Source organism: Apus apus, chromosome 6, assembly GCF_020740795.1.
Source record: "Apus apus isolate bApuApu2 chromosome 6, bApuApu2.pri.cur, whole genome shotgun sequence".
Classification (NCBI taxonomy): domain Eukaryota; kingdom Metazoa; phylum Chordata; class Aves; order Apodiformes; family Apodidae; genus Apus; species Apus apus.
The window spans coordinates 34,833,061-34,859,891 of record NC_067287.1 but is presented as its reverse complement, the minus strand read 5'-3'; the positions used below and the strand labels follow the sequence as shown (position 1 = coordinate 34,859,891).

At 41.8% G+C, this 26,831-nt stretch overlaps 1 protein-coding gene across 18 annotated transcripts in view; it reads right to left on the bottom strand.

Moving 5' to 3' along the window:
- The window catches only part of MAP2 (microtubule associated protein 2), a 225,961-nt gene that overhangs the window by 19,547 nt on the left and 179,583 nt on the right, over positions 1–26,831 (bottom strand). For 7 of the 18 annotated variants that reach the window (XM_051623956.1, XM_051623954.1, XM_051623962.1 and 4 more), the window contains 6 exons: positions 26,289–26,366; positions 11,582–15,397; positions 11,135–11,341; positions 10,580–10,714; positions 6,363–6,424; positions 1,946–2,099 (listed from right to left, as the gene is read on the bottom strand). In XM_051623956.1, the coding sequence (XP_051479916.1) occupies positions 1,946–2,099; positions 6,363–6,424; positions 10,580–10,714; positions 11,135–11,341; positions 11,582–15,397; positions 26,289–26,366 (4,452 nt within the window). Of the gene's footprint in view, positions 1–1,945; positions 2,100–3,458; positions 3,645–6,362; positions 6,425–10,579; positions 10,715–11,134; positions 11,342–11,581; positions 15,398–26,288; positions 26,367–26,831 lie in introns of all 18 variants that reach the window. The other 11 variants (XM_051623960.1, XM_051623964.1, XM_051623961.1 and 8 more) reach the window with 7 other exon arrangements.

Here is a 26,831-nt window from a genome sequence, read left to right as displayed (position 1 = left end):
CACAGTATTCAACCCACAGAAATACAGCCCTTCTTCCCTCTGTACTTCCCAAGAATGTGTGCCAAGGGAGAAAAAGCTCTAAGATGACTGTGCTAGTGGTGGAGCAGGTGGGTATCTGTCGTATGTTGCTAATCAACCCACCAGGGGTTACCTCGTCACGTGTGGCTGAGCTGGGAAGTTGCCCACACGGTGACTGAGCTCTCCACTCTGCAACACACTTGTGCTTCTCACAACACCTCTGGTTCCTGCAAAGCTCCTTAAACCAGGCACAATGCCTCAACGATTCCATCTTGGGGAAAGAACTAGAAGCACCCTTGGAATCTAACCTTTGGTACTTGATCTGACAACCTGACTAGTCAGTAAGAATGCTGTCACAGATTTCAATGGATTTGGGCGTTACACTATAGAGGAGGGAAAATTCTGATTGCAATCTGAAACTAAAGGCTCTGAGTGCCTGGCTGCTGCTGGTCACATACCACTGCTGGTAATCTGGTCCCTGCAGCTGAACCCTAGGTGAGTATTCAGCTGATGAACAAACTGTAGCTCTGTTGTGTGGATGGGCAATCACTACTTTTCATTAGTGCAGTGAAAGCAACCAATTACAGAAGCCAACCTTGATTAAAAGTCACATTCTAGTTACATCTGCCTGCAAGTTAAAAATTAATACATACTGTAACATTTTGTAGTGGCTCCGTTCAGCGACTACGGCATTACCAGTCTTTTTCACTGCGCACAAGAATCAGTTTAGTAGTGCTTTGTGCTTTCTGCATCCAGCTCTGCTGGCAACTCTCAAACACAAAGGAACAGAAACCAAGGTATCTCCATGTGCTGCTTAAAGGAAAGCTTTGCTGAGAATACTCAGGGAAAGACCAAACCCAGCCCTGAAGCCTGGGAACCCCAATGCTGAACAGGTGCACATATGTTTTCACCTTTATAACATTCAGAAAGCAAAATCCCAGTGGGTCTCTCTAGAGCATCCAGTGATTTTTTTTTTCCAGCTCCTGCAGCTTTGGTATATTTATTTTTCATTCTTCAGCCCTTCACAACACTGGCAAATGCTGATGGCCTCTCACTGCTGCTGTGCCAGCTGAGAGTCACTCTTCTTACAAAGGGTCTCTGTGCTACCCTTGGAGCTTCACCCAGGAATTTCAAATGACTTCTTTTGTGGTAGAATTTAATAATCTATTTACCTTCAATTATCAAAAAAGGGGCTGAGATTGGTTTCTAAAGTGAGAAACCAGAGGAATTCCTACTGGAAAGCAGGTAGCTAATTCCAGATTCTGAGGCCTGGGCTTAATGCATATTTATCCAGAAGTTCTGGGGGCATTTGCTAAAATTACATTTGTCCTGTTACTTCTTCTGGCTTGTGATTTGATAACATAGGTCCTCATGAAAGGGCCTTGCTAATTTACTCTCCTGACTCCCTCGAGTGAGTCCCTCCACTAGCTAACATCTCAATTCTCAGTAGAGTTTCTGCCGTAGGATTAGACCACAGGGAGATCATTCCTGTGAAACTGCAAGTCAATGACTACAATATTAGGTTCACTTTTTCAAGATCCATCAAAGTATTTTATGTTGCCTACTTCAGGTTTGTCTCATTTTTCTTCCTGCTGTTTGTAAGCACCCTGGGTTAACTGTCTCACCCGGGTTTGAGCTCCCTGCAGAGGCATCTTCTAATATTAGTGGTTAGTCTGAAGAGCAGTCCTAGCTCTGGGCATTGCAGACTATGGAAAGGGTGCATCCTCTTCTGGTTTCAAGGAATTGCTTCTCAAAAATTTGTATCTGAACAAAAACAGTCTGTGCAGCTCTGTTTTCCAAAGGCACACTCCAGACTTACCCCTCTGTGTAAAGGGCAGGGACCACGATGCTATGGCAATGTGACAAAACTAACAAGGATGAGAGACATTCACAGCAGTAGGAGAGGGTTAATCTGCAAAAAACATACGGGTGGTCCGTCGTACTGAAGAAGAAAGGGAAGCTGTGAGGGAGAGAGAGTTTTCCTCTCTGTCTCGGTCTCCTGACACACCTCTTCGAGGAGGAAGGATAGAGGAAGGTCTTGGTAGAGACGAGCGTTTTTCAGGACTCTTGCTTACTCCATCCTAATAGTAGCAAAAAAGAAAAAAAGGAAGGTTTAGTTTTCAAAACTCACTCTCTGGGCTGTGATTTCTCTCAAACTGCATACAGAGGGAGAAACCTCCTCCTGTGGGCCGTTTACTTCTCACACAGGAAGCTGTGGAGATCCAGCCACTCCCATGCTCTGCCTAGCTCCCTGGTGCTTCTTTACTACATCAAAACACCCAATAATCATCTTCTGAGCTACTTAAGACAGATACAGATACTCTTGGATCTAACTGTGGATGGATTCCACATTTGGTTGAAAGTAAAGGTGAAAGACAAAAAAATTCCCTGGAGCCCAGGTTTGCAATTATTTTATACATTTACCTTCAAAGCAACTGCAGTATTGGTGCCCAGAATACACCCCAAACTATCTTGTCAGGTGAGATGGCATTTTTGCATTTTCAAACACTAACTTGTAATTTTTAATGGGAGAGAAATTTTTAGCTACAGCTTATTTTTTGAGTGCAGGACTATTAATCCGGCTGTCTTCTCCCATTTCCTTCCATACTCATCTTTTTACTTTTTGAATTCAGTAAATAACGTTCTTTTCACCAGGGGTAGAGAAATGGATACGTATGTTAGAATATTTTTGAATTTATGGGATGAGCAGCAGAAGACAGTCTTGCATAAGTAGACTGTCCTCCCGAAGACAAATATGATGATGGTCCCAATCAGTAAGAGACACACAAAGCACAGTATTAGACAGAAAATGGAAGTCAACAGTGAAAACAATTTCAAAATGGGAATACTAATCCATTCAGCATCAAGTAGATTTGAAACACAAGTGAAACGTAAACATGGGGAATCTAGGGTGGACTGCCAAACACCTCTACATTTACAATGCAACTTCTTCAACGTGGTCCCACACACAGACCAAACTCTTAGAGCATGTGGCTTCTGAATCTATTTCTGGCAATGAGAACTGTACCCTCTGTTGCTGGGGATTGAATTTATTTTCACAGAATGTTAACTGGTTGAAAACTACATTTTTTAAACTCGGAAAGCAAATTAGTACTGCTGTTCTTTGCCACTTACCAACATGCAAATGGATGCAACTTTTTAGCAGCCAATGAAGCAGCATCCATATCAATAGAAGGAAGATATGTCCATCTAATTATAACTTATTTCACTTATGTTTGCTCTGGAGAATTTCCTTTGGTTTTGTCCATTTCGCAGCACAAATCCTGTAGTCTGATAATCAGTTTTCCTGCCACTGTATGCAAGTAATCCCACATAAGCTTCACAGACAATTACTCACATTCAGTGGAGAGAGAATGCGATCCATGGAATTCACCTACACATCTCCAAGCTAGCTCTTGCTACCAACTCTGCTACCTTACCTGAGCATCTGATTTTGAGTAGGGCAAGCAGTCTCTTGGGCCTGCTGAGGAGGGCCGTACATAATAACTGTCTGTATCGAGAAAAGTGGCCCTTTTAGTAGTTAATGAGCAAGCTGAGCTGGGTCTTGGAGGAAGCAATGACTTTGCTCTAGACTTTGAGGCAGGAATCTTTGACAAAGAGGCAGTCTAGTCATGAGAAAACAAACAAAAGAAAACACAACATGAAGCCGGACAAAAGGAAAACACATGCAACATGGACCCCAAAAAAATGCCAAGCTACGAATCAATACTTTTCCTGTGTCTGGTAATGGTGTCAGTGCAGATCCCACATACATGAAAGTTTAATTTCTGTGTTGTTTGACTGCAACAATCTGGGTCTGGGCACAGTTACTGATTTTAGGAAGTGTCTTTTTCCACAGATGCTATTTTTGTCATGCTAAGAGGACGACACTGGTGCCAGGTATGGCATTTAACCAGTACACCTGCGGGCTGGCTGTATTAGAAGCAAGTGCAGAACTGCAGGATCACAAAGAGATCCTAGTCCTTTATAACTTAAGTTGTGCATTTGAAATAGATCCCTCCAGGCTACAGTAAAGAACACAACAGCGGGAATCATAAAAGAAAAGTTACACCAGAGTTCAAGGCCCAAATGTTCACTGAATGGTTTTCACCTTTTTCAACTTGCAGGTTATGCAAAATGTTTTCCCTAATGAGACTGGACAACTTTTACAAATTAAGACTCAAGGCACAGCGTAGAATCTTTGCCTTTTTCACACCATTGCATAGTGTCTTCCATGAATATGTGCATTTAATGGGAATGCTAAAGATGGATGAGACTGAGATCTTCCAGTGGAGCACCTGGGGAAAAGGCATGACCTTGAGCTAAAACACTGCTCTGAGATTATCACAGTCTAGATCCCCTCGGTGTTCTTTAGGCAGCAAGACACCTTTTAACATCAATAATAGCAGAAGAATCTGCCCAAGCAGATTTCAGTTACATACTCAAAGCTGGTGGAGCAAGCAAAGAAACCAACTGCCTCAATCCCTGCCTGTGTTCTACTCAGGAAGCTATTCTTACTCTCCATTAGCAACACATTGCCTTTGACCTCTATTATAATACACGTTGCTGGAAGTACCAGCTGTCCACTGGACAAAGATCTGTGTAATGCTTACTAAGACTCAGGCATTGCTGAAGTTGGGACGCAGAAACCTCACTGTATTTCAGAGGTGCTCCTAATGCATGGCTGATATTCTCATCATCTCACTACAGCAGGTACACAGCTCCTTCCAGCAGATGGAACTGCTTAGCCTTTCCTGAACATGTTCTGCAAAGCAGTATGTAAACTGTAGTTTGAAGCAAGAATGACCAGATTGGATGATCTAACATTACCAGTGGTGAGGAAAAGGCTGCATTGAATGACATAAAAAGCTGAAAATCAGGAAGAAACACAGCAACAAAAAAGGAAGAGGTCTTTATAAAAGCAGAGGTGAAGCCAAAGCAAAGAAATGTCCAAGAGATGTGTGAGTGTGGCAAGCAGAGAACTGAGGCAACAGGGAGAGAAAGTAAGCATGGACACACTTCTGATCTCTGCCTTAATGTAAGGGACAGGAATAGGAAAGGTCTACAGAAAGCAGAGAATTAACTTGCAGTGCATGTACTTAGCACACTCCATGAACACAGATGACTCTGAAAAAGGGCTAATATTGATGTATTTTGCCTAAGTGTTGAACACTCCTGAAGAAAAGACAGTAATAAACCATACTGTTGACTCAGACCAGAAACTTGTCCAGATACTTCTCACTGCACCAGTAAAGAAGATCAGGCAGTTTCCCAGTTACGAGCTGAAATGGGTCAAACCTGACAAACCATGTGAAATTCCAGAACCCATGGCTGAATTCAGGTCTAAACTTCACAGCTCCTCCAAAGCCTTCCATCAGCTATGCTGCTATGATCATTAACAATTTCTTATGATTCATAAATAATGTGCAGCACTTTATGAGACAGTTTTTTGTTTCCCAGATAATGTATTTTCTGGTTAGACAGACAAAACAAATCAGCCATGGAATATATTAGGAAATGTAAGGATATTCTTCATTGTTAATGATGGCTAACATTGACAAAGTATTGTCGTGCTGCACATGTGAGTTAGCACGTATCAGTGTCATGTAACAAATAGTTGCACAGGGGGTAGTGAAAGGAGGTTGGATTCCTGGGGATTTTGGAGTGGTGGGACAGGAAGAGCATACAGTCAGCAAGGGAGCAGAGCAGAGAGCCATGGCAGTATTTGCCAAAGGAAACTCAGCTGAGAAGAGCCAGGCACAGGGAGCAGAGCAGGCTGCAGAGCAGCTGATGGCAGGGCATGTAACTGTCAGGTTGGAACACAGAAATCAGTGGCCCAGGAAATGGCCGTTCAGAAAGCAATCGATTGCAGATAAAATGCTGCTGGCCAGTAACTTGCAGACAGGCATGACCTCTGCAGAATGCATGGCTAAGTAATGGTGCATTCAAAGGAATCCCATGAGTCCTGGCAGAGGGTTTCTGCCTGCACAGCAATCAAGCAAGCTGGCAGTACGAGCTGGGTGCTGCAGAAAGGCCCAAGGTACAGTTTATCCCAGAGAATTATCTGGCTAAAAGTCCTGAATGACATCCGACTGCTGCAGTTTGCAGTCTGTGTGTGCCCCTATGCATCTGCAAATCCTCATCAGCTACTACCCAGGACTGTAATTCAGAGGTTATTCGGGAAAGGTGGTTTTAATTACCCTTTAAAATGAGTAATTAACATGGCAAACAAATTCTAGATGTAACACAAATTTTAAACGGAACATAGAATCACTAATTTAACACACAAAGATCTGAAGTAAGGACAAAAGGAGATTATAAAAATGAACAATCATTTTACTCACTGAGAGTTTTTCCTTTGCTTGTTTAAATACACCAGGAGCCTGGTTTGTTTCTCCACCTGCTGCTGAGAGACCCAAAAAAAGACTTGATAGTTAAAAACAATAATAATAAGCATTTACACTTAGTACAATTGTTAGAACAATTAAACGCCTTGGAACTACTGAGCAAAGCAATTACCTTGTGAATTACTCTAAGTGAACTGTATGCAGAAACATACCTGCCTCAAAAAAGTCCTGTATTCATCAATCTTGAGATAAAATGGTATTCAACACTTTTCAAATAAACTGAAATTCTGTATTCATGTTCCCAGAAATCTACAAACTACAGTAAAAAGTTCAATAAATAGCTGACAACTGTAAGAAGCTCCAGTTTTGAAGGTCAGTCCTCAGACACCTCAGCATCCTGACTTGCAGGACTGTCCACTAAAAATCAGGCTCCTTTAAGTAATCTCAAAATGGAAATTCTGAGATGTCCCTGAAATCATCGCTTTTCAAAATATTACCCAACATTCCTAATGGGAAGAGAGAGATTCACTGTTGAATGACCATCCTAGTTGTGTTAACAAAGTCAGTGTGTCGTGGGTCAATTAAACCCTCAGACTTTGGCAATTCAAAATTATACCTGATACATCAAGTATGTCAATTCAGTCTTAGATTTTTCTGATACAACACGGTTTGAAATAAGATTCTTCTGACTTGGATTCCACCCTTCCAAGGAGTTTTGGAATGGGGCACCTTTTTGGAAAGCTGATTGTTAGTTTCACTCCACCACTGGGGAGTTATCTGCTACACAAAAACTAGATGTGAAATCTTTTGGCATCTGTGCCAGGATGCCCTTGGGAAATGCAGAAGCAGGACAGCAGGCACAGATTAAATCCTCTAGCTGTAAATCCAACTGTCTTCCCATTGTAAAACCAACCCTGACACATGGTACACGACAGAATTGATTAATTTTATCCTTTTCCTGTGCAGTTCCCAGGCACAGTGAGAAGATCCCTGTTTTTTGGGTGGATTTGTTCGTTTGTTTTTTAAATTGAAGGAGCAGGAGAGAAAACTTGTGAGGAGGAAAATATCTAACTGTGTACTTTGGTTCTTCTGAATTTGTAGCAGGGATAAGTACAGGACAGCCTTCCTGCATCACATTTTGTCACATCTGTAACTGCTGGTTTTGGTCTGTTCTGCATCTCTTCTAAACAACCACAAACAACTTTTCTTCCTTCCTTAATTCCCTTAGTATTGAACCCTAACCTGCCACCATTATGAAGTGGAAAGAACAGCTGTGTGGCTTGTGCTGACTTACCTGAACACACCACAACTTCTCCATCTGAACAAAAGATACCTATAGGCTCTGCTGCCGTTTTAAACCCACAACAAATACGTTTTACTTCAGGGGGTGACCCCAGAATTGAACACAAGGATGAGAGGCATACCACGTAGTGACTCCCACTCATAGCCAGGTACTTGTCCTGGCCTTACCACCATAAACACTTCTCTGATGGCACAACTGCAGTGGTGTCTCACAGCCAGTGACAAACACCAGTCAGCTTGGGGTATCATTCATGGAAATATTCCAGTCAAGGCAAAGGCTTCACAACTCTTTCCTCAAGGTTGGCCGTGCAGTTTATTTGTCAAATGGCAAGGATGAGTCTCTTAAAAAGCAGTCCCTCCTTTGTGGATATGGAACTGCCAATGCTTACCAGTAAAATGGGATTTTTTCTTCCAGTATTGAGGGAAAATGGGGAAAAGATGTAATTTCCCAGGCCTCTACAAAAAAAAAAAAGACTTTTTTGATAGATACTTGTGTCTTATAACGAGGCATGTTTAATTTTAAGTCACAGTAAATGCAACATGAAGCTTTTAACTGACTGCAATACACTCAAAGTGGAATAGACTACACTGGTGAGGGACTTTAGGTGGGGCTCCACTAAGGTATCACTAAGGCTGACAAAACTGTTCCAAATAGGACACACTGACAGTCAAAACTGGCTTCAAGAAATAGTGCTGTATTTTACATGAAAGGAAAATGGGAGAGAAATATCCCTCTAAATTCCAGATCCTGGAAAGAGCTGGATGACAGGTTTCGGCTCCGGGGTATGTAGGTTAACATATGGCCACCTACACTCCTAGGATATCACACAGCACTGCACTCTTTCTCATGGCCTCCCCTCAAGTTCCATCAGTGAGTATAAAAAGATGAGGGAGAAGAAAATAAGGGATACTATGAGTTTTCCATCAACACTAAGTATGGAAAAACATTGTAAAAGATATTTTTGTACACTTTCTGGTGTGGTTCTCACTACCCTGCTTTAAAGCCTAAACCTCAAAGTTCAACCTGCATTACTGAAAATGTTATGATCAATCTGGGCCCATCATTTTGGTTGTTCTCCATCTCAGGATTTAAATGTACTGGGAGGTTGTTTCTGTATTACACTTTTTCACTTTGACTAATACATCTGCTTTGCTACGTATCGGAATGAGAGAGAAAACGCTCAGCCAGTTGCCAGGCAGCAGCATTTAAGGCTGTGGGGCAGGTTTCCTTATGTGAGTCTATGACCAGAAGAGTCCAGAGGAGTTAGTAGCAGTACCTGAGGGAAAGACAGCACTGGCCACTTGGCTGTAGAAGTGTAGGCCAAGTTGAGGACACTACAAAGCCAATACTTTTTTGCCCCGTTTCCACCACTTATTGAACCCCCTCAGTCTTTAGAAAGAAGATGTGAATTATGGGTTGTAACTTCTGAGCTGACCAAGTTATGCTTCACCAAAAAGCAAGAGATAGCAAGATGAGTTGTCTTCCTTCTTTTTTGAAAAGCCCTCACTGTTGAATAGTTCTGGTTCAGAGTGCCAATTAGGACAGCCCAGAGGCTGTGAACTGAGAAGGAGCCATCATGCAACACAGAGGGACCAGGATAAGCCTTTTCCTGGCTCCTTCTCTTGTGAGTGGGGAAGTAAAAGTACCAGATTCCCTTACAGAAGCAAGGTGATGGGACCAAGTATTTAGTTCCATTGTCCTCATGAAATACAAACTGGGAGACAACACACACTTCATACAGTTGAGGCATGATATTAAAGCTACCCTGGCATAACTATCCTTTTACTGTATTTTCATCTCCATACCGAGACTGGCCTAATTTTAGAATAGAAGTGACTCACTGGTGCAAAACCAGATGAGGGAGACTTCTCAGGAACACTTTGAGCACTGCAGTGTATAAGTACAGGATGGGTAATAAATCCTGTTCTGAATTTCTAAGCCATGAGAAGAGGCTATGTAGTTCTGCAGAGCTGTGCATGGCTCTTCTCTCAACAGCCCTAGTTTCACTCCTGAACTGCCGCAGCGCGAGCATGTGGTTATGGTATATGACAGAAAACCTCGCCTCTTGTTGCAATTTTTTTTCCCCAAGATCACCAGAAAAGTCAAGATGTTCTTCTTTCCACCCTGAACTCACAGTAGTAACACGTAGTATGATGAAAATGCTGAAAAGTGTTCTTTTTGGTCCTCTAAATAATGATACACCTATCAAGATGTAACAGGAATAATTTGTTTCATCCTTCAATCTTCCTCTAGCAAATATTAAGAGTTTTGCTTGGAAAGCATTCGCAGTGCCAGGCCAGATTTCTTCTCTCTCAGCTTCATGCTGTATGTGGCTGGTTTCCCCCTGTGGATTTCGACTGTATAGCATAAACATCAGTGACAGATTGGGAAGTGTCAATGCAGGTAACATCAACCAACACAATGCAAGTCTGAAACACTTCTTATTATGCACGAGAGTAGAAAAGCAAAATAATGGAAATGCACACCATGGTTTAGCTGTCAACATTTTGCCACCAGGAAAAAAAAAAGGCATAATTAAAAAAAAGAAAAAAGGAACAAAATGATGAGCGGAGATTCCTACAACACCACACTACTGTAAGCACGATGCCAAGTTACAACCACAGCACTTAGAGGCCCAAGCAATGACAAGCATAAATGATCATGGCCTCCATGAAATAAATAAACAAATACCAGGAAAGAAAGAAAGAAAGAAAGAAAAAAAGAAAAGAAAAATGACACAAAGTACTAAAAAAGCAATACTATTTGTGAAGATCGATATTCCTGGAGGAAAAAATAAATAAATAAGAGAAGCTGCTATAGCCATGAGATTTACAAAAAAACAAACAACAACAACAAAGTAAAATGTCTATGTTTGCCAGCCACATTGCATAACTGAACAGAATGCAGTCACCTGTCTGCTTCCGTTTAACACAGGAGAGATGAGTTGGTCTAGTATATTTGATAGCAGGTTTTAAAATGATTTTCCTGGAAGGAGAGTGGGCCTGAACTTCAGTTTTTTTAGCAAGTTCAGCTTTCTTATACACTGCTATGGACAAGAAAACACAGAAACACACAATCAGGAAAAAAACCAGCAAATAGTTTCATATGACAACACATCAAGTGGTAGGCCCACTGCTCCACAACTCCAACCCGATGCGTCGCTTCTACTGGGGTGAACGAATGCAAAGGCAGAAGACGGGGAGCACTGGTGCATAAACCCCAGCTCTGGGTCACCCAGTGACCAGTGGGGATGCCTACAAATTAAAACAGGACCGGTGGAGCAGTGAGCCTTGCACATGGCTTTTCACACAGTTGCACAAAGTCTCATTAAAAAGCGCTACCATTAATATTGTTAAGGTGCACATCATCTACAGCAGAGTAACTGGATAGTACTGTACAATAGTAACAAATAAATAATTAAGGAAATAAAAGTTTAAAAAATGGTAAGAGGGAGTATTAAATGAACCTTTTTTCCTTCTCACTTCATCCCTGGAGAGTGTGCTAGGTTCCTTTTTAGCTATTTTCCTTTCAGGAGTAGAAATCCTGCCTCTCCCAGTTTTAAAAGGTTTCTCTTTTTTATGCTTATCGAGAGATGATCTTCGCAATTCTCTCTCTGCCTTCTCCTCTTTAGGAACAGTCTCTAACTGTTCAGTCATGATGCTCCTATCATCATCTGTAGGATCAGAGCAAATTATAACAACAAACAAAAGATTAGTAACAAGAGTTAACAATACTGTGGTGGAGCTGGGAAAAAATAGTTGAAGACAGAGTTGATGTATTAATAAAAAGGGCAGCTACTATTTCTCTGAAACATGCTGAGATTACTATTGCAACTATAATAATTTTGCTTTCTTATCATTATGATTTTGAAACAAAAGTATTTAACAGACAAAACAGAAAGGATAATGCACACCTTGAGTATCTGCCCAGAGACTGTCTGTGTCCATGATGGAGTCATCGATTGTTGTTTCATCTTTGTAATCATCACATGTCTCTGTCTTGTAGTTGGTGAGCAAGATTTCTTCTCTCTGGGGTGAGGCAGGAGCTTCTGGGGAGCCCTCCTTGGGCTCAACTTGAATGTCAGCCACTTCCTCAACCTCCAGCTCCTCTTCAGCCTGGGAGTCCCCTGTTTCAATGTCTTCCTGCTGAGTGGCAGCAAAGCGCACGCTGTGAGAAGCAGATTCACCCTCATCAACTGTTGTCTGCACCACGGTGATAAAGTCATCCTCTACTGTCACCACTGACTCAATAATGCCCTTCAGTTCAGGCAGTGCTTCGGGGCTACCCTTGGCTAGCATTTCTTCAGCAGTGGGTTTCCCCACATCTATTTCTGGGGGCATCTCTGATATAAGATTCTGTTTATCCTCTTCTTTTCCTACTTCTACCATTTCTTCCTCACGTTCTTCACCTTTTGTGGCCCCAGCTGTCACTTCACATGGCAGCAGGTTTTTCATGTCCATAGGTTTCACAGCTGTATCAGGAATCTTTTCAGTTCCTTCTGCAGGCTGTGGTATGCTCTCCATCTGAATCTCAGCAGGCTCTTCTTGAAGAGGTTCAGCTTGTGGAAGGAGGAGCTCCATAGAAGGCTCCTTTGCTGGTAACTGTGCAGGTGTCTCCTCCCTAGTTTCGGGAGGTTTGGGAGGTTCTGCTTTGATATCCTCTGGTTTCAAGGATTCCCCATTCAAGCTTTCCTGGGCTTGATCATGCTCTCCGCTGGATTCATAAGATTCCTCTTTATCAACTGCCTCTTGATGTACCAGATCAGGCTTAGTTACTTTTTCCTTAATTTCTGTTTCAGACAGTTTGGTGCTGTCCTTCCCATAACTAGGCTCGATTTTGGAAAGTACATCTGCATCCTTCGCTTCTCTGGACAAAATGCTCTTATCTTTCTGTTGAGTGTCTCTGGGTTCAGGCTCTGCTCTTTTAACAGAGGCTTCGTCCTTCCCTGAAGGGAGAGAAACAGTACCACTGATCTTAATATCTAACTGACTCCGATATTCTTGGTCAGCTCTCCTTGCAGCCACTTCCATATCGTGCTTTATAGCATTGTAATCTGGTTTGATCGGAGCTTCTATCTCAGCTAATTCAGGAACAACACTAAGAGTCTTCTCCTCCTTCTCCATCAACAAAGAAACAGCATCCTTTTCTAATGCTCTCCCTGAAGTTGACAGTCTGTCATACAAGTAATCACCAGTTACATGAACTTTATTAGCCACCCTTTCTTCTTTCACTTCTATGATTGTCTCAGGCCTTGACTTCTCTGGCTCTGCACCTTTAACAGGACAGATCTCTTTGGAGTCAACTTGATCTTCACCTTTTTCTAGTACAGTATCCAGCTTGTCTTTTTTCTCCTGCTCCAAGTCCCTTGCCAGTATGGCCTCACCAGTGGCACGCTGACCTAAGTCTTTCTCACTGAGGAATTCTTTTGACTTTTCAGCTGCTGCCAGCTTCACTTCTATTAAAGACAGGTCAGGAGCCAGGCCACGTCTCAGTTTTTCATCTGTGCCTTCGTAGAAGGGACAGGTTTCACTGGTTAAATTCTCACTGTCCTGAACTGGAGAAGGGAGTGGGACTGTGTACTTATTGAAAACACAGTAGCCCAAGTCTTCTAGCTGACTTTCAGCTTTTAGAGTTACGTGGTTTTCATCAGTCACAGGTGGCAGGGCTGCTGTGCTGCTGTCTTCCACAACAGTGTCAGAAGAAACTGACTTCTTTCGTGCCATCTCAGCATCTGTGCTCACAGAGGCTAATCTAGATCTTGTCCCTGCTAAGTCTAACATTTCAGGCAAGTCAGGAGCCAAGACAGTCCCATTTTTGTAATATTCTTTAGCCAGGAAAGGTGATTCAACCAAGGTCTCAGGCTGGACTTTTTCTCCAGCCATTGCTTTTTCTTCTTCAATGTGCTCATCTTCCTCTCTACTATCAATGGGGAAGCAGGGGGCCTTCTCCAATGCTGGTGTGGTAGCTGGCAAGTAGTCATCACCTTCATCCATACTTCCACTGGTGCTAGTTAGAATATCTGAAGCGAGGGGAGAAAGATCATGTGCACGACCAAAACTAAATCCTAGAGCTATTGAATCCAGGCAGGACATGGGCAAGTTAATAGACATACTCCTCTGTTCAATTGCAGATCTCCCCCCAAGTCCTAAGCTCCTGCTCAGAGTTAGGTCATCTTTATTTTTACTGTGCAGTTCTCTCTTATCCCCGTAGACTTTGGGGTCAATAGTGAACATTCTTTCTGTTGGGGAACTTGGTTCTTCAGATTTCTCTGATGTAAAACTCTGAGCCAGGGTACTGTACCCTATTTCATGAGCAGGCCCCCTCTGCTGCTTCTCAAATTCTGTCTGTAATTCTTCGTCCTCTTCCTCTTTGTCTTCAGGTATTAGACGATCTCTCTGGTAAGGCTCATACACACCACTTTCTTTAGTGTCACTTAGCTCATAGTAATCACTGCCTTGCTTCAGAGCATCTGCTTTGAAGGCTTCCTCTTTCAGAGCAGAGGTTTCAAAATACTTTGACATTCCTGATTGATCCTCCTCTTCTTGCATTTGATGAGGAGCTGAAACCCTTGTTTGATCGTCTTTGGTGTCTTTCTTAACATCTTTCTCTTGGGAACATTCTAGAGCAGGAGTCTTGTCAGTAGCTAAACTTGCTGCCTCAGGGGCTTTCTCTGTTATTCTGGATAACTGAGTGGTATCAGGGTGCTCTGCTGTTTTCTCAAGGGTCAGTTCATTGCTTAACTTAGTTGAGGGTACCTGTGTGCTTGGCTGGACCTCCTTTTTCATGTCTACTGTTTCTGGGAGCCCTCTTTGGTCCATTTCTCTTTCTGCTTTGAGACTATCAGGTGACTTTCTGGCTTCATCATCTTTTTCAAAGTCTGCTTTGTTGAGGAAAAGTGTCTTAACTTCAGGTTTTGTGGTAAATTTACCATCATCTAATATCTGAGCCTCTCCTTTATCATAGAAGTCATACCTTTCTTCCTCATCACTCTCATCCTTTGTCATGTCCTTTTCCTCCCCCCACACAGGGATTTTCTGGGTGCTTGGTGTTTTCAAGCCATCTACAGTTACTGCTGAGACTTCCTGCAGAGCTAGTGTCCTGTCTCTGTGGATCTGTTCATCTTTAGTGAGATCTTTGGCAAACAGTTGATCAGTGGCTTCCTGTTTTGTTGTGAAACTGTCTGTGAGGGGGAGCTCCTGGGGTACAGTGGGAGATGGGCCTGAAGGAAGTTCACTTTTGGCTGCTTCTGCTTTGGGTTCTGATAGCAACAGAGAACTTTCACCATGGCTGATGGCAAAATCTTGGACATCTTTAAGGTTGTCTTTAAATTTCATAGACATAACTTGGCTGGATGATGAGGGCACATCTGCAGTCCTTTCTTCTGTTTTGCTCCCTTTAGGCAGTTCAGAGGACAAGCCCTTTTGTTCTTGAGAAGCAGGAGGCTTGGCAGAAGGTTCTGCAAAACTGGCTTCTCCTTCCACTTGTGAATCAGTTTCCAAGTTCTTTTCTGATAGAGGTGAAGGCGTTTTTTCTTTGTCTTTGCTCTGTGAATCCTTTTTATCTATAGCCTCTGTTTTTGCTGGCTGTGGAACTAAGGCATCATGTTTAGGCTGCTCACCAGTCTTACTGTCTTTCCCAGATTCCTGTTGCTTTGTGTCTAATGGTTCTGCTGGGAAAGAGCGTGCGCCCTCCTGGACACGGAATTCCATCTTCGTGGCTGCAAGTAAATCTGAAGTAGTTTGTTTGGGTTTTACAACACAATTATTTAAAGCACTTAGAGGCAGGCAGTCATGTGGCTTACAACAACATCTTGGTATGAATGATGGAGAGGGAGAAAGATGCAAACATGCAGTGAGGCCATCCACCTAGAAATCTGCTTTAAAGTGTTGAACCCTAGTTTCCTTTCAATATATGAAGTTTTATGGTGAAAATGTGAGTTGAACACGTATAAATATGTGACCACTGAAATGAGATGATTTGATGGGAATTCTTCATCTTCATGGTTTGCATACAACAGTAAAACCACAAGTAATCCTCACTTCATTGGTACACTTTGCTGGACTCTGTAACTTGTGTTAGTTCTGAGTTAGTAAAGCCTGCAAGATTAAGTCCAATCAGTAGTATCTTGATGTGTTGGTGACATTTAAAACATACATAGTTCTACATTTCTCTAACTATTGTACGTTTTTCTTCTACATGCAGCCTAAACTAAAGAAATAATGCACATCAAAGGTTTTGCAAGTGTCAGAAGAGGCTGTTTTTAAAATTGCATCGACTTTTGACATTTACCAAAGAGTAAATGTCAAAAGTCTCACTGATGTAATGAAACTGATATGTGTAAATCAGCAACAGGACTATTAATAGCCCCAGATCTTGAAGGTCTAGTCTACAAAATGGCCAGCCATCTTCAGCTGTAACTGAAGTCAAAGAATACTTGGCATGTTTCAATGACTATAGGTCAGGCCCTAATTAAGTTAATTTGAAACTAAAAATGCTACTCTTACAGTTTGCCAATATATTTTTAGAGAGTAACACCCAGTTTGCTTGTTTGTGCTTTTTTATACACAATGTGTTAATAATTAATAGCTTGTTCTTTTTAACATGCTATAGAAAATGACGATTCCTATCATAGGGAAATTTTCCTATCATGGAAACTATGAAGAGAGAGACTGCAGAATGTGGCAGAACCTTCTGCAGTAATTTTTAAAATTGTTAAAAGTTTTTTCTAAAGCTTGTTACAACAAGCACTAGGCCAACTCTGAATTTTATAATCTCTGATTTAAAGTCCATGGAGCCATCTTTTTGCTCTGATGGTTCTGAATTTTTGAGAACAGCAAGTATCAAAGTAGTCGTCTTTCTTTAAATATTCAGATATGTCAACATTTGGTAAGAAAAAAGCAACTGTAATTCTAAACTCTACAGGTAGAAAATCAGAGGTCTACAAATACAGTAATTTTGCTCCTTTATGTTTGACATTTCGTGACTTACTTGCCAACTCTATGAAGTATAAAAACATGGCCACTGAGTTGATGTCATCCTCATTTCACAGATACTAAATACCTAAATACTGACTTTATGTATCCTACTGTGTCTCTTCCTGCAAAGCAAATGAACAATACCAATGGCATCAAAACATATTCTGACTGCCAAAGAAATTTAATATTCTTTAGCTGGGCCAGCCAGAACACCAGCCTCCCAAATGCAGCATTTCTTAGCCAGGTGGTCAATGGGTACATCACTACTCCTTGCAATTTATCTTTTTACACCTTGTTGCACCGGCTGAAGAGAGGTACCATTAAAAGGAGAATGCTGAAGTCTAGTTCTTATGTACTGAAAAGCTACTGATTGTAGTAAATATAATATTTGGTGAGCAGATCACAGCTTCACCCTGTGCACCCAATCCTAAATTTCCCTATGAAGACAAACATCCCAGTGGAAGCGATGGAGGTTTTGGCTGACTAAGGCAGTCCAGCAGGGTTAAACATCCGTGAAGTCAGAGTTCTGGCAATGATCAAGGAGAGGAGAGGGGGCACTGCAATGAATGGCAAGGATATGACGTAAGAAGCAACAGCTTTAGGGAAGCTAAACCGGAAGGCACTGAAGCACACACACACACACAAAAACAAACAAAAAACCTGCACACTGCAAAAGAAAACATTTCTGCAGTTTAAGCCTCTTTAAGTCATAGTCAAAGTCAATAAATCCACATTTTGAAAGCAAAGCAGATGAAATCTCTGCACCAAAAAGAAAAAAATATACATAGATTAGCAATGTGACTGGCAAACACATCTGAGATGAGGGAAAAAGGCTCACGCAGAGGAATCAGCTCAGCTGCAAAGCGCATTTTATCATGGCAAAGAAAAAAACCAGGAATCAGCCGCAGTGGTGGGAAACCAGGTTGTCACACAGCACCTATGCAGTCATATTATCTGCTACACACTCTTCAAGCATAATAACAAGAGCAGTCATACTAATACATGGGAAGAACAGGAAATGAAGCAGCCTTGGAAAGCACTGGAGAAAGCTGGAGAAGGATTCACTGGCAGCAAACACATGCAAAACCTAAGAAGGACACACCTTCCTCAGCTGAGGAAGGGGACGTGTCTGTCAGGGGCGTTTCTGCCCCAACGGTTACACTCTCCCTGCTGGATGTCACGCTTGGTGCTTTGTGTTCACAACACACTTTGGCCTCCAAACCTGGATCTGACTGACCCTCACACAGGTCCAAAGGCTCAGTGGGCCTGTGCTCTTTCCTCAGTTGTTTCTCAGGAAGAGCAGCAGGTTTTGCCTCCACAGCCATCGCGCTCTCTATTGGTTCTTCTTCTTGCGGATGGAAAAAGGTGGTGACATCAACACCAACGGTAAACACCAACCACAGAGCTCAATAGGACTGCTTTCACACAACAGTTTAAGCTCTGAACATTCTAGTGTGTCAAAGGACTGCTTGTATCCAACCCATTTTACTCACTGTGGAATGGAATTCTCCTCAGGGAAAAAAAACAAACAAACAACAAAAAACAGAAACATAACACCTGTCTTCCCCAGAGAAGCATGTTTATGCGGCAAGATGAGAGCTGAAACTTTCACAGGTATGATGCCTCTCCCAGAGATGACTGTGCGTCAAATATTGATTGCAAATGGAGATGGTATTGCATGATGGATGACCCTGAGAACACCAATGCAACAATGAGCTCAAAATACACTGGTATTTTTCAGGTAAATGTGCTGTATAATCCAGTACAAGACATTCACTTGAGGTGGAGGAAGGTGTGAAGCATTAAGTTCTTTCCAGTGACCTTGGCAATACTGACTGCGAAATTCCAGCAAGTCAACCTATCTCATGGATTCAGGATTTGGCAAAGTATTGAGTCTCTTCCGTAGTCTTAATAAGCTTTCTACATAGCTGATAAATATTGGTTTTGCAAGAATTCCCGTATTTTTCCAAGATTCCTATATTGAGCGGGTTAATAAACAGTTTCTCCCGTAGGCTGCCTGACATCTTAACTCTGTATGTGAATGAGATTCAACGCACAGACACTTCATTTTCCTTTGTTTCCCCACTAGACCCCAGGCTCCCTGACACCAATTAAGCCAAAGAAACCAATGAGTGCAACATCTGAATTTCTATAATACATCACTCAGCTTACGGCCTCTTAGGATCAGTATAGTACTATCAAGAGCTGTCTTCACTCATGCCATGGCAGTAGAATGATTAGTAAAGTCCCCCTTCTGGACTGTATTCCTGCCATTGCTACTCAAACTGAATATAGCTCTATTAGTATCCCTTCTGATAAGAAGCCAGGATGAAGAGGGAAACCTTTACTTCAACATACTTAAGCAGCTGACCAGAAGCCATGCTGCAGTCAACCTGATGACCACCCTAGGTCTAAAGTGTCTCTCATGCTTAAAGACACTGCTGCATGAGACTTAGAAAAAAGTTGTTTCAAATCTGGAAGTGGTTATATCCAGCCTCTTGGTATTAACGTCAAATTTTGTTACAAGGGCTAGTGTCTTCTCCTGAGATTGACTGGGTTAAAACCAGACAATCAACCACCCACTTCAGTTATGGTCTTTAAAAAGTGATTTAAGGAAGACAAACATTATCGAGGCTGAGAAAATATCACTATGTAAACACATTATTAACAACATATACAAATGTCATTACAGTTAGCTACTGTATCTTAAATTAACAGAAGCCAGAAGATTCAGCATCAGAACTGGACCAATGCCTGGGTGTTACAGGGATAGTTACACATGGGCAGACTGTAAAAACAGCCTGATAGAACAGCTGGTGTTCAGGTACAAGAGGCCCTGACTTGAAAAACTCGCTTTACTTTTCTTTTTCCAATTGATGTAGTTCCGTACGTGCCTCCTTTTCAATAAAAAAAAAATATAAGGAAAGCCTCTCACTTTAGTCTGAGCAATCTGAGATATACATCTCCACCTCCACTCCACACAATGCCACATGATTAAAACTAATTACTCACCAAAGTAGTACATTGTCCCTGACTTAACAAAAGAATCCTACAGACTCCCTTTCTGCAGCAGATCTTTCATGTCAGACTGCTTGTGCTTACAGGCAGTAAGTGAGGAGGGCAATTTCCTAATGCCTCTCTTTTCACTGATTATTCAGGTTATTTCCCTTTTCTTTTTCCTCATAGATGTTCTGAGATCCTACACTCTCACCAGAGGCAGACGGACATGACTGAAAAGGAAGCTGCTCTGCATTAACAAATCAGGAGTGCTCTTTAATTACAGCTACAGGCACCCAGCTATAGTGAGGCTACTCCCGTGATCTTCTATCACCCCTAATTTCAGGCATTAACAATCTTCAGCTAGCACTAATCTCTTTCTGGTGCTGCTGCAGTGTTAGGCTATATTGCCCTGCTAACTCTAAACAACTCTGGGTTTCCTGAAATGACCCAGTGAGCAGTTTCAGGTTTACGCCTTCATCCTCCTCAGACACAAACCTGTAGAGGATTCAGTACTGTCTTTAACCTTGGCTGCTGTGTCCCAGAATTGGGTTAGTCAAATGCTGTGAGCTGAAAGAGGATCGATTTTGTCTTGGAGAAGTCATCAGTGTTTCTGTTAATCACTGAAACAGATTCTCCCTTGGATTCCTTGACAGCCATTTCACTTCTCTGCAACCCCTGTGACACTGATGTGCTCAGGCCATGGAAAGAGGGATAACAAAAAACACCCTAAAAGTAAACTTCTGTTCCTCCCTGTTTGCAGTCAGCTGGCAAAATGTTAACCAGGTGTATCCATAAAACTGGAGATCAGAAACGATCCTATCCTGCCTGAAGTCACCTGTGCATACTGGGGTAAAAACTGATTTCCTTTGTTGCTGGCGTATTCCAGACTCTCCACTGCTATCTTTGGTACAGACATTATTTTTTTCCCCCCATTGTGATAACAACCTCCAGTAACAATCTTTTGGCCTGTTTGGTGCACTGTTCTCAGCAGTGATTCCCTGGCACAAAAAAAAACCCTTGGCTCATGCTTCTTTTAACTAGCTGCTCCTTCTGCTTCTGCTATAAGCCAGGCCTGTAGACCAAGAGCCCTGATTTAAGCAGGAACCACTGCTTCACTGGCCCCAAAGTTGCACTCATTGCTCACACTGCAGCTTCACTTTGAGATGGAGAAACTGTGGAAGAGTGTTACTTCCATGTGGGGAGAAAACACAACTAGGTTTCCCTCCCCAGAAAGCAGGAATCCCAGGCATACATATAACGGAATGGATGGCAGATGGGTAGAAGGGAAGAGGAACAAAATGGGACCATGCTCAGTTCACCTTTATCATGGCCCAGCAAGACCTCTGTGCTCTTCACTGTGGCACTGGGACGTGTACTAGAGCCAGTCCACTCGGAGCTGAACAAAGGGTGTTCATAGTACTCCTCATCCGAATTGTAGGGCTCCTCATCAGGCACAGACACTGAAATGGAGGGGGCCAGGTGTTTACGCCACTCCCTGCTGGCAGCAGGCCCACGGCCTGGGCAGTGGTGTAGTGGTCCCACCTTATCCTCTGCCCCTTCATCTACAAATAGACACACACAGACAGAAACTGCAGGACAGACAGACAGACAAAGAAAAGACAAGACAGGACAGGACGGATGCATGCACTAGCAACACTAGCCACTAGGTCATACTGCAGAGTGGATGAAATCAGCCAGGCTACAGGTCAGTGTGGGATGGAAGTATGAGGCAGCTGTGGGCGTGTTATGTGGTGATTCCTACTGTGTGGCAAACATTGAAAAATCGCTGGAATAAGTGCATTTCAAAGCTTATTTCACTTATTATTTAGAGGAATACATACTGTGCACAAACCACATCTCATGACATGCACTGATACACATATGTACAGCTGACTGGCTGTATTAAAACCTTCTGAAGTATCCCAGCACGGCTGTAGGCCTTATAGTCATCAAGTGAAGTACTGGAAAGTGTAAATTTTAGTAAGTCCTTTAATTAGAAAGCAAACCAGCTTCCACTTTGGTCAACGGTGGTGTTATTTCTCATTGCATCTATTTCAAAATTCCCTGCTTTCTTCTTTTTCCCTAGAAAGAAGTAACACTTAAACAAGGACAAAAACCCCTTTCCCAAATAGCTAGCTACTGGTTTTCCTGATAAAGGCTGCTCCAGTATGTATCATCGTCCTGAAAAAAGGAAGATTATCCATGTTTAAGATTCCATGATCACCCTGGGGCTGGCCAAGACTGAAAGTATGCAGTGTGCACCTACACACATACACAAACGCCACCGAGGAACTCAGTTTAAGAGACCTGTTCTCATAACTTCTTTCAGGGCACAAAGAGTGCCCAAACCACTGACACCTTAATTGCTTTGCCCTCAGAGTGGAATGCAAACCCCAGATTCAGGGATCTATGCCTGCTTAAAAGAGGTGGGTGTGGAAAGATAACCTGGCAACCTGTCCTTTCCAAGCAGGAAGCTCTGCAAAGCACTGCAACAGGGAATGCTAAACACAGGGCTGATCCCAAGCTGCCCACTGTTCCCTAGTACTTAAGGGCTGGTAGCAAGGTTGAAGAGAAGCATCTTAATCCACTTGCAATGCAGAACATGTGGATTTCTTCTCCACAGAAGCTCCTACAAATTCGGTGACAGATTTGAGGGGGCTCAAAAGGCTGGTTTACATCCCATGTTTCAGGATGTGAGATACCAGGAATCAAATTCCTCCTAAAGCTGAGAAGGTTCAAAACTGTAACTCCTGCTTCCTTGCAGGGCGCCCTCACACTACTCCATGTATTACCTGGGACAAGAGTGGAAAGGGTTGATGCACTTGCCACCTCTTCTGCTGGAAATGGGACATTGTGGAGAAAAGAATGGAAGGCTGATGCAGTGGGAAGCAGAACACAGAAAAGGAGGCTGTACAATAGGGGAGGTTCTCCTTTCAGCTGCGGGTCACATTTACCCAGGGGTCCTTCAGAAGTAAAATGCATCAACAAGAGTCAATATGAAACCCTGGGATGTCTCTATACTGCAGCAAACGAGGCTGAAAATTAATGTTTATAGGCTCTGCATGGATTGTAGGCAAGAAAATACAGACCCTGTCTCTGCTCCTACAGGACCTGAAAACAGTAAAAATGCTTCACACATATTGTGATGGTACAAAACCACAAGCAGTGCAAAGTCTAGTAATGTTTGGGGCTGTTATTTCTGTGACTATTACAGATCTGTATTGCTTACTTATCAGCTTTAATAAAGATATTTTCAAAATTACTGCACATAATTTCCTTAACAGGGTAATGATGTCTTTAAAGAAGATATCTTTTTCTTTTGGAAACAAGAAAAACGCTTTCTTTGTTATTTTAGCCTCTTTTTCATCTCAAAGCATGGGAAAAATTCCCAATGTATTCTGAAGTCCAAGATTAAAATCACTCCTCACAAAGGCTGATTTTGCTTTAGCTGCCAGGTATCTTTTGAAAATGCCTTTCAAGAAGTAATTTTCATTGTAAATAGATCCATTTTTACAGGACACTTGTTTCCTTTCAGTTTGGAAAATATTATTCAGTATGTAAAGCCTAATCTGAAATGCCTATTTCAAAATGGATGACAGTGCCTCAAAGGCATTCTTCTATCTTGTAGCATTTAGGAACATTTTTACATTAAAACATTGTTGACCATTGTCAAAGGCAGAGAAGAAGTGCTAAGTTGGCAAGAGAATATTACATCAGCCCTGCATGACCAGATACAACTGGTAAAAGGTTTAGACAGTGGTAGGGAAAATTTCACTTCCTGAGCAAAATTCTTTTATCATAGGTGAAATAAATGAAATTAATTTCAATAAAGAAAATTAGTTACCTTACCTTCTGCAGCAGCAAATAGGGACAGGCTCATTTGAATGTTTTTCTGCAGCCAAAGGAAAGAAAGGAACCCACATCCACTGACTTCTTTCTCTCATGAAATACACTTGACCCACAAACCTCTCTGTCTTTCCTACCTTTTCCTTTTTTTTTTTTTTTTTAATTTGTGTTTGCTGCATGGCTGGCCACATCCACCTTTGTCATGTCTACTGCAGTGATTTCCTTCCCACTATGACTGAAGGAGCCTCTTTTGGATTCAGAGCAATTCAGACACACACTGACAAATGCATTAAGAAAAGGTTCTAAGAGAAGGGGAAAAAAGGAAGTCTGAGGTAGGTACACACACCAAGCACTCACCTTTGTTGTTCAACAACTGTACAATTGGGTTAATTTCATACACGTTATTCTACTGAGCAGAAAGACAGACAACGTAAAGATGCATGAAGATGGATAGCCAGATGGTATAGGGAACTGAAGGTCTAACCAAATACAGTTAAATTGGGTCAACTCCTACTAAGGCTAACTCTTCTAAATGGGAGTTTTGCCTGAATAAAAATGACAGGTCTGGCTCACTCGGGTCAGCAAAAGCTCAACTAACTCTCAGAAAATTAGGACCACACCTTCTAACACAGAGCAGAACAAAATAATCTTACTACCATTAACCACATTGCATTTAAAACACTGATATTTTGGGGGAAAGGAAGATAATATACTTCTGGTGACATGTTTTTAAAGAACTTCCTTCTGTTCATCAACCAACTCTAAGTTCCAGTTTCATACCGGACATAAGAAGGAAGCTTCCAGCAGAGTGCATTGATGACTCAACACATCATTTCTGTCCATACTTCCCTTACAGATCTACACTTTTGGGATTTATACAAACCATCTGCTCTGAAACATGAAGACTTGAATCAGAATCTTGTCATAAGAAAGTCTCTTTTCACTAATGTCAATGGAAATTGTTTAATGCTTGTATAAAACAGTAGAATTGTGTAAATCACCAAAACCTCTCCCAAACACTGACCTTTCAATCCTTGCAGGATTGTAGGTAAGTGCTGTTATATTAACTCAATTCCACATGCAAGGAAAGAAAAGCCCCACTTGGTGAATCATATTCACAGCTGGGAACAGCAGTCTGGTAGTACATAACAACCTCAAGTTGTATCGTGTTTTCCACCTACTGGTATTAATGCAACCAGCAAAATTTCATTTGCTTAGGGAGCAATCTACAACCTCCTGTCAACTAATCAATCTGAATACTTTAGAAAGTCCTAAAATACATGTAAATAATATTGCTGATAGAAACAGTATGCAAATCTAACTCTCAACTAAGGATGCATGATGAAAAAACATTAACATTTGCCTGAATGAGAAAAGCAAGCATTTATTCTGATATGAAAAATCGAAAAGCACATGCTGAATGAGTCAAACGATACATATATATAAATATATATAAAAAATAGTGGTAAAACTCTGGTAATGACTTTAAAAGCCTTTGATAATGCTCTACTAGCTTTGTTTTCAGTTAGTAGCTTTGATTGCTATTACAGCTCTTGGTGATGAGTCTATGAACTGTGCAGATGTTTGGTTTTTTTTAAAAAAACAATCAATTAACCAATTTTTTTATATTGCTTACTAACTGCAGCCAGTAGGTATTTCCAGTACAGGTGACTGACAAATGTGGTTGTTAGAACAGCCTGTAATTATCTCAAAAATGACAACGGGATGGACCATGCCTAATTGCAGTGTCCTGATAAACTGGTAAGTCAGACTGTGTTAGCACATTAAATAGGAACCATCCACTTGCAAAATCAAGAGAGGCTCTGTGTTAAGATACCAACGAAGTTTGTTCAGCAGATGTTAAGAAATTATTTTAATGCACTCATTTAACAAAAAGAAAGAAAAAAATGCTAAAATAAAATCCAAGAAGGAAAGAAACAGAGACACAAAAATGCCATTGACATGGCAGACTTCAACTGAAAGCCTCCTAGAGATTTGGCACCCAAATCCTTCCCTCATACTCTCACGGTATGGCTCAATTTTAACATATTGCTGTCTCCCTGTACTGATGGCATATATATTGATGCAGCAATCTTCTGCTGTGGAACAAAGCACTGACACAAATGTTTACCATTGTGACAACTTCACTGGAACTTAGGCCTCTGCTTAAAATTAAACCAAGGGTTCAGTTCTTTGCTGAAGGGGATTTTAGCAGGAGGAGAATGTAATGATCATGAGCTGCTGAAATAGAACGTTGACTGTACAGAATAGAGCAGAAAGTTGCTTTGTGAGACTAGAATTTGTCTCCTGCACTCTGTGCACAGCACCCCCAATACATGTAGGCATTGAAGCATGAATTGCAGGTTGAAGACCAAATAAATGATACATCTCTGAATCTCCTTGCTTTGTGTGTTTAAGATGCCAAACACAAAAGTCATGATAATTAAAGTAAATCAGCCAAACAAAACCTAGAAAAAGAATGATGACCCATATTGCACCATAGCTCTGGTGAGCCCACTGGGACAGCAGACATCATGGCTCTTAATGCATGGTGAGCACCACCATCTTTTTTCCTTTAATACAGATGTACTTAACATATTGTATCTAGCTGGTTACCTCTGTGCATGTGTCTACCACACCCATGCATTGCAGCTGGTTTGCAGCTGGGAAGTTACTGCTGGGGAATGCCTTATCTTTTCAGAGGAAGGTGCAGAAAGTATCTCCATGTTCTGATACCCCCATCCTTCAGACTCCTGTCTCATCCCTCTGCTGGCACTGCAACATCCAGGAGACCCTTACCTTCCTCCAGAGCTCCAGTCTGCTCAGAAGCTGGTGATGGAGGTGGGGAAGGAGGCAGGTTGGCTGACTCTTCGACTGCTAGAAATCAAACAGTGGAAATGAGACAGAGCGATTAATTCCAGGGAGACTGATGCTTGATACAAGCTGCAGTCAGCCTGTTCTGCCCCGCTGAGAGAATTGTTCAATGGGGACTTGTGTCTGGTGGATTTTCAGACAGACCATTTCAGATTACATGGATTTTTAAAGTTATAATAAAAGGATTTAGTCTTTTTTATAGATGGTATTAATTATTTTCAAAATTCTAATCATAGAGTACAAAATTATCTTTTAAATCAGAATTGCCACTTTGAAAACCTTCAGTCACCCAAGGCAACAACAATTAAGCATCAGAGCATGAGAGATCTTATAAATCCATGCTGACTATCAGAAACTGGCATCTCATCTCTTCTATTTACCTTGAGTACATGAACAAAAAACATTCTACATTCTGCTCAGGGACAGAGTATTTATATCTTCATCACAATGCAATTTCACCTGCACTTA